The sequence below is a fragment of the Taurulus bubalis genome, assembly GCF_910589615.1.
Source record: "Taurulus bubalis genome assembly, chromosome: 15".
NCBI lineage: Eukaryota > Metazoa > Chordata > Actinopteri > Perciformes > Cottidae > Taurulus > Taurulus bubalis.
The window spans coordinates 3,688,020-3,701,926 of NC_136603.1; the positions used below are offsets into that span (position 1 = coordinate 3,688,020).

Genomic DNA, 13,907 nt, shown 5'->3' on the forward strand with positions numbered 1-13,907 from the left:
GTATAGAAGTCTATGCTTCATTTGTTAAACCTGTATTCTCTCTACTGTCCATCAGGGGTTGACTCCTCTGGTTGTATAGAAGTATATGCTTCATATGTTAAAGCTGCATTCTCTCTACTGTCCATCAGGGCGTGACTCCTCTGGTTGTATAGAAGTATATGCTTCATATGTTAAAGCTGCATTCTCTCTACTGTCCATCAGGGCGTGACTCCTCTGGTTGTATAGAAGTCTATGCTTCATGTGTTAAAGCTGCATTCTCTCTACTGACCACCAGGGGGTGACTCCTCTGGTTGTATAGAAGTCTATGCTTCATGTGTTAAAGCTGCATTCTCTCTACTGTCCATCAGGGGGTGACTCCTCTGGTTGTATATAAGTATATGCTTCACGTGTTAAAGCTGCATTCTCTCTCCTGATCACCAGGGGGTGACTCCTCTGGTCGTATAGAAGTATATGCTTCACGTGTTAAAGCTGCATTCTCTCTCCTGATCACCAGGGGGTGACTCCTCTGGTTGTATAGAAGTATATGCTTTGCTTCATGTGTTAAAGCTGTATTCTCTCTCTTAACCAGCAAAAAGCAAACCAGAGCTTCACCCATTTTTTTTACTTACTGTACTTTCAATTAAAAGATGTATTTGTGTATTGTGGGATGTGCATTTTTTATTCTTTTCCCATATGTATCTATTTTTGTACTACTGAAAGTTGTATCTTTTTACTACACTGTACTTTCATGCACTACCACACTTGGAAGATAACTTCTTCTTGTTTTACTGAATCAGTGAAAACAGAAATAGCACTATATGCATATTTTATAATTTCACATCCCATCATCAGCATAGAAAGGTTGAATATAAATCCTGCAGGAAAATAATATGTCTTAGATTACATCTTTACAATTTTATTAAAATCCTAATGTTATGTGTGATGATGTTACAAAGAGTTTTTACTTACTTTTTTGCTAATGTTCTTTCTTTTATTTCAGGTAAAACATGATAACGAGGATTGTGTTGCTGTCTGTGTGTTTCCATGCCATCTCAGCAGCATTTGATTACATTTATGAAGAGCACTCCTTTATGGGTAAGAAAGCATCCGCATGAGGAGCATGTAATAAAGTAATTATTTTAATTAGATGGTAGAAACATGATCTTCTCTTCCATGCATGTCGTTGCCATAAGCAGCAGTCTAGTATTCACCAGAAAACTCTTGCTGGTCTCCTCCACAGACCCGGAGGATGTGCTGAGTGTGAGCGTTCCTCTGGAGGAGCCACAGCGCCCTCTACTGGGATCCTCCTTGGTACTACCGTGTTACTTTGAGGTGAGTGATCATGAGCTTAATGATGGTTTGTTTTGAGAACCAGTACGTTTTCCCACTGTGTACGCCATTATATACTGTATATATTTAGGATTTGTACTCTCAGCTTGTGTTTAAAGCCACAGCTTACATATTTTAAAGGAACAGTTCACCCCCAAAACACATATTTTTCCTCTTACCTGCAGTGATCTAGATTGTTTTGATGCAAGTAGCCTAGTTTTGGCGATATCGTCCATAGATATGTTTGCCTCTCTGATATAATTAAACTATGTACATTTGAAAAACACAATTTCTGAATGATTTCTGGAAAGTGCAATTACATTTTTTCAAATTATTCTTTTGCGCTTTGAGTCCAACAAGCTAAGTCCAGTGACATTGGAGAGAAGGCAGACATCTCTCTAAAAATATGTATTTTTGATTTTGGGATGCACTGAATCAATCTACAACAGGAAATATGAAAAAGAGAATCATCACTTAACTGCAGCTCTCTGGCACTTATTAAAGGCATGGACTCATTTATTTTCCAGTCCCAATGCTCCCATTAACTTTGTCTTCAGGAGCACTCTCTAATAAACCCACTGTGCACTACCATTTCTGTTGTTTTTTTTCAATTAGTTTTCAGATGTCAAAAAGGAAATTGGTGGTGAATTGTGTTTTTGTATCCCACGTAGGACCACACCATCCCAGACCCAGGAGCTCCCACCATCGCTCCCCTCGCTCATCGCATCAAATGGAGCCTCGTCACCAAAGAAAAAGTCACGACTGTCTTGGTGGCCTTGGAGGGACAGGTGCGCATCAGCGAGAGCTACCTGGACAGAGTTCACCTGCTGGGCTACCCCTCGACTTCCACGGACGCCAGCATCAAGATATCCGAGCTGCGGTCCAGTGACACAGGAGTCTACCGCTGTGAGGTTCAGCAAGGCATCGAGGACAGCCACGACACCGTCCATGTGCAGGTTCAAGGTGACAACATGAGCCGGCATCAGTGTCAATATGATAAGATTATTGTAGTTGTGGGGGCAAGTTGACATAACATGCCATAACTCTTGAAGCCACGGTGCAAAATGCAACCAAATTTAGAAGACAAGTGCACGCATCTGCTCTATTCTGCAAAATATGTTGTTATGTGCAGATGTTACTTAATTAATTCTCAGTCAAACTAAAGTCCTTGTTTAACTCTGTAGGTATGGTGTTCCACTACCGGCCAATCATGGGCCGCTACACTTTGACTTTTGAGAAGGCGAAGGCAGCGTGCACCCAGAACAGTGCCGTCGTGGCTTCAGCCGAACAGCTTCAAGCGGCCTACGACGATGGATTCCACCAGTGTGACGCCGGCTGGCTCTCTGACCACACAGTCAGGTCAGTTTGTCATGTGATGGGCAACAACAACTCTTTACTATTCTCTATTTCTCTATTTATCACAGAGGGGTAGAGCAACATGTCACACTCAAGATTTTAACTCCCAAACGTGAAATCCACGTGCTAATGAGAGGGTAAAACACACTACTGTAGAAAAGTGTCCAAATATAAATTGTAGTGTTCATTAATTTAAAGAATTTGCTTGACAGTTGAATTGCAACACGGCTAGTTTGTGCTTGTGAGCGCCAACAAAAGTAGTTTTTGGTTATTGTTATTTGTTACCGTATTTCGTATTGAAGACACCAAAGCTCATTTCCATTTAACCAAAGGTACCCGATCCATGATCCGCGTGTGAACTGCTATGGCGACAAAGAAGAGCTTCCTGGGGTCAGGACATACGGAGTGAGGGACGTCAATGAGACTTATGATGTCTACTGCTACACTGAGAAGATGACAGGTACACTGAGATCAACACCGCAACGCTTCTGATTGCTGTGGGAATTCACTTACATTTTGAAGTGGGGTGTTTTTAGCTCAATCTTTTGACTTTAACAAAGCTCTCTTATCTGATACAGGCCGAGTTTTCTACAAAGCTTCTGCAGAAAAGTTCACCTACTCTGAGGCGGTGGTGGCGTGCTTTAATCAGGGAGCTCAGTTGGCCACCACTGGGCAGCTCTACCTGGCCTGGCAGGGTGGGATGGATGTCTGCAACGCCGGCTGGCTGGGAGACAGGAGCGTCCGCTACCCCATCAACGTCCGGCGGCCGCAGTGCGGAGGTGGTCTGCTGGGGGTGCGAACTGTTTACCTCCACACAAACCAGACAGGATACCCACTTCCGGAGTCCCGCTACGACGCCTTCTGCTACACAGGTGGGCCAAATTGTGATACTGAAAGCACTGTTAAGCTCATTATTGAAAGGCTTGGATAAACACACTGTACATAACCACAGCAGAGATTGATCCCTAGCCTCTCTCTTCTCAATCACCTCCAGAGTCCCCCGATGAGGAAGGTTCGGGCATCATAGAAGAGGGAAGCGGCATGCTGAGCGTTACCTCGGTGACACAGAGCCCAGAGGTGTTCTTCAGGCAGACGACCACAGACAGCGAGGCGGTCGGAGAGCTGGAGACTCAGCGGCCTACCGTTGTGGACTTCACCTTCACAGAGAGCCCGACCGGGCTGCCACTGCCTCAGCCGCCAAACGTCACCGAGTTCGTCATTGACCTGATAGAAGAAGCCACCGCTCGGCCCGATATAGAAAGAGAGCCCAGCAAAGGCTTTGTGATGCCGCCAACTGGTCAGTAATACTGAACTGTTGATGCATGTTGTGATAACTGTATAATGGGGGGTATGAGGATATGAGATGAAGGGATGAGGGTCGTGGGGTGAAGGGACGTAGGGTAAGGGATGAAAAGATGAGGGTCGTGGGATGTAGGGTAAGGGATGAAGGGATGAGGGTCGTGGGGTGAAGGGATGTAAGGGATGAGGGTTGTGGGATGAAGGGGACCAGGGATGAAGAGATGAAAGGATGAGGGGCATGGGATGTAGGGTAAGGGATGAAGGGACGAGGGTCGTGGGGTGAAGAGATGAAGGGACGAGCGTTGTGGGATGAAGGGACGAGGGATGAAGGGACGAGGGATGAAGGGACGAGGGTCGCGGGATGAAGGGATGAGGGTCGCGGGATGAAGGGATGAGGGTCGTTGAATGTAGGGTAAGGGATGAAGGGATTAGGGTCATGGGATGAAGGGTAAGGGATGAAGGGATTAGGGTCATGGGATGAAGGGTAAGGGATGAAGGGTAAGGGATGAAGGGATTAGGGTCGTGGGATGAGTCAGTAGTGCTTAAATACTTAGGAAATTAGATATGTTTGGGTTGGGGTCCTTGTTTTGGAACTAAGTTATAAAACTTAATTAAGTGTCCCTAATCACAAAGTGGTTTCTCTGCACAGGTGTGGTCTTCCATTATCGCTCAGGCTTCAGCCCATACGCCTTCAACTTCATTGAGGCCCAGCTGGCCTGCCAGAGTGTCGGAGCCTCCATCGCCACGCCAGAGCAGCTGAAGGCCGCATACAAGGCTGGATATCACCAGTGTAATGCAGGATGGTTACTGGACCAGACTGTCAGGTAAATCTGACATTTTTCAAAGCATGGCAGAGGGATTCATGTCGCAAACACAATACATTATCTTGGTTGCCCCTTTTCTAGGTACCCCATTGTTTTCCCACAAAATAAGTGTGCTGGAGATCTGGGGGATCAACCTGGAGTTCGGTCATATGGTTTGAGGCCGGGAGACGAGAGATACGATGTGTATTGCTTCATTAATGGGCTCAAAGGTAAGAAAATAACTTTTAGCAAAGAAAAAGCTTTTATTCTGAAGCTATTTGGGCTGTTGCATTAACCACACTATTGCAATATCACGCTATTGAAAAGCCAAACCGCCAAAACCGTCACAGTCAGTTTTAGTGACAGTATCCAATCACAATGGAGGAGTTTAGCATTTAATAATAAGCAAGTACTTAATTAGTTTTAAAACTGTCATCCATGACATTTAAAAATATATATTATACCAAACAACAGCATAACAATAAAGCCTATAGAACAAAAATAAGGTTAAATAAAGTAATTTACAACAACAAAAATTGCAATAATACTTAGCAGGGGAAATTCCTTTACCAAAACGGATCTATTTGATATCTATGTACAAGATGACAGAAAATCAACCCGAACAGGCTTACTGACATTATCCGTATCTTTTTAGACAGCAATAATATCAATTATTTAAAGTTATTTTCTTTCTTTTTCCCCATCTTGACATTTACTCCTCTTTTGCTCTACAGGTGAGGTTTTCCATGTGAGCTCCGCTGAGGGTTTCACCTATGATGAGGCTGCTTCTAGCTGTCAAGAGCACAACGCCGTGCTGGCTTCCACCGGAGAGCTCTACGCAGCCTGGAAGATAGGCTTTGACAAGTGTCGCGCTGGCTGGCTCCTGGATCGTAGCGTCCGCTATCCCATCAACAACCCCCGCACTGACTGTGGAGCTGGGAAATCAGGAGTGCACACTGTGTACTCTCACCCCAACCAGACCAACTTCCCTGAACTTGATGCCAGATTTGATGCATACTGTTTCAGAGGTACATGCTTGGCTGTTATATATCAGGCTGATTTATAAAAACATTAATTTTTTCATCATCATTCATTCATCATTTTCACTCATTGTTCAATTCTTTCAGCGGATTTTCTACTTATTGCAAATGAAACTGGACTGAACATCACTAACATCCAGGAGGCCCTCCTTAACCTAACATCAATAACTGATTTGTTGAGGCCTGGTGAGCTATATTTAAATCATGAACAAATGACTTTATTACTTGTGCAAATGTCCGTTTTATTTCCAATATGCCTCACTCTTTTCTTCTATATCCTCAGCTGTTCCTTCCATCGTCTCTCCTATACCTGTGGAGACTTCTGGCTCTGGCTCTGGCTCTGGTTTAGCAGACTTTGGCTCAGGGTCTTCGGTTGATGGTGCCTCTGGGGGTCATTCTGGAGACCTGTCTGGTTCCGGAGACATTTCTGGTTCTGGAGACAAGGTTATTGCTGGAGACTTGTCTGGCTCTGGACACCTATCTGGTTCTGGAGACTTGTCTGGATCTGGAGACTTGTCTGGCAGTGGACACCTATCTGGTTCTAGAGACTTGTCTGGATCTGGAGACTTGTCTGGCAGTGGACACCTATCTGGTTCTGGAGACTTGTCTGGCACTGGACACCTATCTGGTTCTGGAGACTTGTCTAGCTCTGGACACCTATCTGGTTCTGGAGACTTGTCTGGCTCTGGAGACTTTGCCGGCAGTGCCATAGCTGAGCTGCCCAGTGGAGAATCAGGTCTCAGCAGTACAGATTCTTCTGGATCAGCTCTCAGTGGAGACGGATCCGGCATCACCGTTGTATTTTCGGGCATTGACAGCATTTTCTCTGGAGAGGGCTCGGCTTCAGGTGGACTCCAAGAAGCTGGCGAGGGAAGCTCGGGGATCTTTATCTTCCCTTCATCTGAAGTAGGCTCGGGAGAGCTCAGTGCTAGCGGGGACCTGTCCGGATCCGGCTCTGGATCTGGTTTCAGCTCTGAGGAGAGTGGCTCTTCCATAGATGGCTCTGGGGAAAGTGGACAGTTCTCTGGCATGTCGTCCGGTTTCATCGCCGTACAGGACTTTTCTGGTTCAAGTGGCTTCCCATCAGGATTCTCATCTGGAAGTGCTAGTGGACACTCAGGAGAGCTTTCTGGAGGGGGGGAGGCACAGATCTTACTAATCGATCAAGAACTGATCGATGCGTCCACTTCTGTTACCCACAAGGAGTATGAGCTTGGTGGAGGCCTTCTGGCATTCAGTGGCTCTGGAGACATTTCAGGATCTGGGATTCTCAGCGGCTCTGGAAGTGGCTCTGGGTTCTTCTCGGGTGTGACCCTTGTGGGGTCAGGGTTCACTGAGCTTACAGTATCATCCTCCGGAGAGCAGGAGGTCTCTGGGTCTTTACTCTACAGTTCTGGACAGGGGAGTGGTGGACATTTGTCTGGATTTGGAGGCTCAAGCTTCTTCTCTGGGTTTGGATCAGGAATGTCTGAATCAGGAATGTCTGGATCAGGAATGTCTGAATCAGGAATGTCTGAATTAAGAATATCTGGATCAGGAATGTCTGGATCAGAAATGTCTGGTTCTGAGTCCTCAACGAGCGGAGAAGAAGGAAGTGTTACATTTGTCACTGGGGATTTTTTGACCGAGGCATCTCACACTACTCTGTCTATGGAGCTTGGACAGGGGTCAGTGGAGTACAGCGGAGAAGGAAGCAGTAGCAGCAGTGGCTTCAACTCTGCCAGTGGAGACACCCACCTGTCCACGACCAGCGGCTCAGGAGCTTCGTCTGGAGATCTGCCACAGGTGTTGCTCCCCTCTCCATCCAGTGAGTGGGCATCAACAGAAAGCACCGCGGGACCAGAGGAGGCCCTTAGTGGGGGTGAACTGTCCCAGACCCCTGGTGACGTCTATCGAACCCCCCACCCTGTGCTTGCCCCTGCAGGACTGGCTGCTCCTCCCACTGCAACTACAACGACCACTTTGCAGACACCGGGCGTCGTTGAAGAAACTTATTCAGTGGAGGGTAGGTCAACCTATTCTTAATTCATTCTGTCATTAGCAAGCGGCAACCTCCGGTTCTACCGAGTGAAGCCGATGCGGAAGTGTCTTAAAACTAGCATTCTCTCTACTGACCTGCAGGGGGTGACTAACTCCGGTTGCAAAAATATGTCAGATTGTATGTATTGTTTGTCCATGAGAAAATTACAACTTCTCAGTAAACATGAGATTATGGTCTCAATCTCTAGTTTCAAGTATTCTTCAATACAGCAGGATGTTAATTTGGTAAATGATGGTTCATTTAAAGTCAAATAGACCATAAAGCAGAGTATGCTTTAGGCTTACTGTGATTGACAGGTCGCTGTAGCTACTAGAGCCGTATACGGCGTCTCCTCTGCATTCCAAATATGGTAACTTCAGGGGTACATCTCAGGGGGAATTATCCCTTGCATATATTAGGTCTGAACAATACTCCAGTTCAGATATTAATTCATTGAATTCATTGAATCAGTGAATAATTTCACCGCTTTCCTAGGTGGTTTTACCCCATGTGAACCCAACCCCTGCGGTGCTGCTTTATGCACAGTAGAGGAAGGGGTTGCTCTGTGTCACGGTAAGTCCCAAAACGGTTGCATGTACCAATTTTCTTTTTTTTCTTCTTTCTTTCTCCGAAAACTACTGAATTCAATACTGTGTGATGATGTTTTGGTTTAACAGACTTCACCTGTCATGTTTCTCTGAATGTCTTTGTTGCTGAGCACTTTGCATGTGTTACATTGTTCTGCATTCTGTTTATTAATCCACTTGTCAGTTATATTTTCAGATACACATTTAACTGGTTGCGATTGTATTTCACAAATCAGTATTACTAGACTTACAAACAAATCAGTTTCTCTCCCTGCTGCTCTGTCCTGGTGTGTTTTTCTTCATATTTTTGTTATGTTTTGTGTTCCCTTGATTTCCTTATGTTAATTTTGTCCATCTGGTTATGGGTCTCTGTGGCAGACTGAATGTTTGGTGCTTGTCAAATATGTGTCAACTCTGCTCTGAGGTTGCACAGCCTCTGTGTCACACGTCTTATCACAATTCAAGCCTACATGTTGTTTTTGGTTTGCTGTGCCAGCACGCCGCCTCCGCTCTGCTGTTTGCATGCTTAACCCCGAGGCAACATATGTGCTTTCTGGCATCATATGGGTACAAAATAAATACTGATCTCCTGCTGCAACTAACCACAGATTAAAATATGAACTCACTGCAGATATTACAATTTTTCGTAGTTCTTTTTGCAGAAATGTTGTATATTTCAGTGAATATCTTTATCATTTGGTAGGACCTCAAGTAGTACGATTCATCAAAAGAGTGCAGTAAGTTTAAACATTTGAATCTGAAGTTGCAGCAGCTACAGTATTGTTCACTAACTTGTCAGTCCCAAGGTGTGATAGTCCATCTATCACAGCTTTATCAACCTACCCTCCCCACCCCAAGCTGAAACAGTAGTGTCACCCGCCCCCCTTTCTTGCAGAGGTAGATGTGTGCCATTCCAACCCTTGTGCCAATGGAGCCACCTGTGTGGAGAGCGCAGACTCTTACAAATGCTTATGCCTGCCCAGCTACGGAGGGGAACGCTGTGAGATCGGTATGAGATCAGCTTCAGCTAATAAATACTAACAACAGCCTCTGGAAAACAACCGAAGAGAGAGAGAGAGAGAGAGAGAGAGAGAGAGAGAGAGAGAGAGAGAGAGAGAGAGAGAGAGAGAGAAAGAGATGCTGAACATCACCAGCTGATAGCATCAATACTCGCTGTGGCTCTGTGAGGAGTCATGGAGGCACAAAGATGCACAACATGTAACTGTGATGTCTCTGTTTTTGCCATGCGGCCATGTTTTCCTATAGACTCCTTTTCCTGTTAGTAAACATGTATTTTTGTGGGCGGAACTTAGGTGGAGGCAAAATAATACTCTGGACAGGTTAGTTAACGCTGGCTAGCAGGTTTTGTTGTTTAATAATGAAATAGTTTATCTCAATATGTACACTCACTCTAATTTTCTGTGGCCAGTGTAACATTAGCATGAAAGTATGATGGAATTAGCAAGGTACCTGGCTAACTAGCCAGCCGCTAAATTATTACAATTTAACAGCTTAATACTTATTTTTTTTTTTTACCTCGCTCTCTTGTCACAGCATAGGAAAGCACATTACGAACGCCAAATACATGACAACTTTGTTCTGATAATGTTCTGTGTTGTGTAGAAGCATATGGCGGAATTAGCGAGATAGCTAAGTAGCTAGCCGCCCGCTGGTTAGTTTGCTGGTTCCACCATGCAAACTAACGAGTCCAACAGCGGCCATCTTTTGATCTCGAATAGTTTAGCCTGTTAGCAACATCTCTCTCCATCTCATATAGTGTAGCCTTCTGCAAGCAGCAGAAGGCTAAACTAGGATGAGGAGGTTAGCAGAATGTCAAGCTAAACTATTCATCACATTTTCTCTCCATCTCTGAAACGCTTTGCCGATATCGTTGCTCGCTAGAGCTTTAGATCACATTTATTTTCACAACAACAAAACATCGGCACTAAAAGGGTCTATGTGGGTCCATAAAGGCAACTAAATACAATCACAAACAAATATATATATATATATATATATATATATATATATATATATATATATATATATATATATATATATATATATATATATTGCTCATCAAGTAATGCAGTAGGCTTATTGTTCAGAGTTTACAGCAATACTCCAAAGAGTTTATATTTGTATTTGCTACAACATTACAATATAATGTCAAACAAGTATTTAATTAAAAAAGCTACATTTAACTGAAGTCTAACGTTCGTGGGTGTAATATTTATAATATTTGGGATGTTGTTGTATATGAAGCAGAAATGTTTTAAACAGTGCCGTTGAGTCATGACCCTGAAGTCATAAAGGTGGAGCAAGAGAATAAATGAATGAAGCCTTTGAATGTTACAGATAAAGGAAAAAAATGCACAATTGCATTAGTGTTGGGCTGAGCTCTCCCAGCTGAAGTGGAGCATTAATAATTTTCCATTCTGCATTGGGACGTTTGTTTTGTGCGTCAGACTGACTGAGGGCATCGCAGTGGAAAAATATGCTCACAAGACAAATACTGAATATTTAGCTCAAACTGAAACACTACAAGGGTTGAGAACAATATCAAGCACTTCATCAGCTTCTCGAACACAGAAACCATGATAAGAAACACAGAATATCTTCTTCATCATCAGATGCTGTGCTTTAGTTTTCCAACCCATTTGTAGTTGTCTCCAAGGCCTAAAAATAAAAAAATATACTAAACTACACTGACTATACGCACGTATATTTAGGTGACGTTCAGAATGGCGCCCAGTGAATGAACGTTGACTCTTTGGCGTTGCGGCTGCAGATGAGCAGCTGTGTGAAGACGGCTGGACGAAGTTTCAGGGGAACTGCTACCTGCACTTCTCTGACAGAGAGATGTGGCTCGACGCAGAGCAGCGCTGCCGGGACCTGAACGGCCACCTGGCCAGCATCATCACGCCAGAGGAGCAAGACTTTGTCAACTGTGAGTGCATAGTGTGTGTGTGTGTGTGTGTGTGTGTGTGTGTGTGTGTGTGTGTGTAGAGATGGTGAAAAAGTCTATCCCAACACTTTTTTTTCTCTAATAGCAAACGCACAGGACTACCAGTGGATCGGGTTGAATGACAAGACTGTAGAGGATGATTTCCGCTGGATAGATGGCACTCCACTGGTGAGTCGGGACTTTATACTGGTGTGTTGCTCCCATTATAGGAAGAGGGAAGTATAATACAGTATGGTACCCAACCGGTTAGGTTTGTAAATCCTTAAAACAAAGTCTACTGACACTGTGGGTACAGTTTTTACTCTTCAAAACAACCACATAGTCACACAAAAAGACAAGAAGAGAGATGCAAAACAACCACAAAGAGACATTATGTGACTATAGAGAGAAACCAAACAATCACAAAGAGACATTATGTGACTATAGAGAGAAACCAAACAATCACAAAGAGACATTATGTGACTATAGAGAGAAACCAAACAACCACAAAGAGATACAAAATGACTGCAGTGACCGAAAACAATTATAAAGAGATGCAAAACAAACAGCAAAACCACAAAAAGAGATGCAAAATGTCCACAAGAAGATGCAAAATGTCCACGGAGAGACATAAAATGACTACAAAACCACGAAAAAAAAAACAGAAAGAGATTGATTCATGATGATTGAAGAATGAATAAGTGCAGTGGACTATGCATTCCTTTGATCTCTGACAGCCCTCAAGAGGTCTGTGAAACGTCATCTTTGCCAACTGAAGCAATGCAAATTGCTGTTTGCACTTGTAGGAGGTTGTCTGAGCAGGTGAATGCAATGTCCTGCCAAAACCAGCACCAAAATAGCACTGCGTCATGAACACAACCCCAGCTGCAGCACTCAACACAGGCAGGTTTATATAAAGGTACAAAAAAATGTAAAAACAGGTGCAAGCAGAAAAATAAATTGACTTCACTACTGGGAGTTCGTATTTAAAATAACATGGCTGCGTTGGTGGAGGCTTGTTGCTTCAGGTACCAGTGACAGTTTGAGTTTGAGAATGATGAGTGGGAGGACTTTTTAACTCTGGAACTCTGAAAGTGGATCCAGGTTTACCTTCGTTGCTGGAACATTCATGAGAAAAAACTACTTTCTCCATTAATTCCCTCTTTAAGGGCTTTCATAACGTGGCGAGTTAGTTGTTGTTGTTTTGGACCAGGAGGCAACCTCCAATCCTGCAGAGAGAAGCCAATGATTCAAGTCTTAAAGCTGCATTCTCTCTCCTGTCCACCAGGGGACGACTCCTCTGGTTGTATAGAAGTCTATGCTTCATGTGTTAAAGCTGCATTCTCTCTCCTGTCCACCAGGGGATGACTCCTCTGGTTGTATAGAAGTCTAAGAGTGAATTACTCGAATTGTCTAACTCAAGGTTTCAAAACGGCAGTCCACAAACCAACGGTTGACAGAATAAAAACAAAAAGAGATTCTAATGAAACGTTGTCGTCGCTGTTACCGGTTTCTTAGCGCCTGCGTTTACCTTTGTAGTAAAAACAACGTGTCCACTTCCTCCTCTTCTTCAGCAATACGAGAACTGGAGGCCGAACCAGCCGGATAACTACGTCCACTCTGGAGAAGACTGTGTGGTGATGATCTGGCATGAGAACGGCCAGTGGAACGACGTGCCCTGCAACTACCACCTGCCGTTTACCTGCAAGAAAGGCCCAGGTATGTCGGTCCAGGCGAAGGCTCTGAAGCTTGTGTTACAAGTTTTCTGAAATGTTATGTTTAAATATGTAGTTATTATATAATGGTAACTTTTGGCGAATTTAGAAGAAATCTACAGACGAAAATCAACACAATAGTAAAATAAATAACCAATTGTGTATTTTGGATGTTTTCTTTCCACCTGGTAAACAACCTCTGGTTCTGTCCTCAGTGTCCTGTGGCGTCCCGCCGCAGGTGGAGAACGCCTACATGTTTGGTAACAAGAGGGAGGAATTCCCCGTCAACTCCATCATCCGGTATCAGTGCAGCCCCGGGTTTAGACAGCGCCACCCGCCGACGGTTCGCTGTAAAGCAGACGGACAGTGGGAGAAACCCCAAGTGCAATGTACCCACGGTGAGTCTGGTAGAAACAGCTCTGTGACAGGTAAGGACAGCTGTGTTGTTCTTGTTTTTTTTACTAACTGTTGTTGTGTTTCTCGCCCCGTCGCAGTGAAAGCCAGACACAGAATACAGCGGAGGAGCAGCAGGCGTCTGACAGTCGGCAGCAAGCTTCACTAAAAAGGAAAACAAAAAAAACAAAGAGGAATGAATTATTTAAGAACATTTGCAGTGCACAGATCTTTGGTTAAAGGGTCAAATCGTTGGAGTGCGACATCCTATTTCAATCCCCCGTCCCTCATAATATATTTGAATTATATATGATAACTTTATTGCTCTGAGTTTATTTGCATCGCGTGTATTGTAATATAATGTTTGTTTTGTTGAAGTTTTAGCTGCAGATGTTTTGTTCCACATCAGTTTTTATAGAAGGCAGCATCTGTCTGGTTC

The 13,907-nt window shown here is 44.0% G+C and overlaps 1 protein-coding gene across 1 annotated transcript; it reads left to right on the forward strand.

Moving 5' to 3' along the window:
• Window positions 1-986: 986 nt before the first annotated feature.
• Window positions 987-13,637, forward strand: LOC306747455 (aggrecan core protein-like; the record flags this gene model as incomplete). Its single annotated transcript, XM_079230513.1, has 18 exons — window positions 987-1,074; window positions 1,220-1,311; window positions 1,980-2,271; window positions 2,493-2,667; window positions 2,997-3,124; window positions 3,243-3,536; window positions 3,659-3,961; window positions 4,613-4,787; window positions 4,869-4,996; window positions 5,501-5,794; window positions 5,894-5,992; window positions 6,090-7,811; window positions 9,309-9,422; window positions 11,205-11,363; window positions 11,467-11,549; window positions 12,935-13,079; window positions 13,291-13,473; window positions 13,570-13,637. 18 exons carry the CDS (start codon window positions 987-989, stop codon window positions 13,635-13,637), a joined length of 4,542 nt encoding a protein of 1,513 aa, XP_079086639.1.
• Window positions 13,638-13,907: the final 270 nt, after the last annotated feature.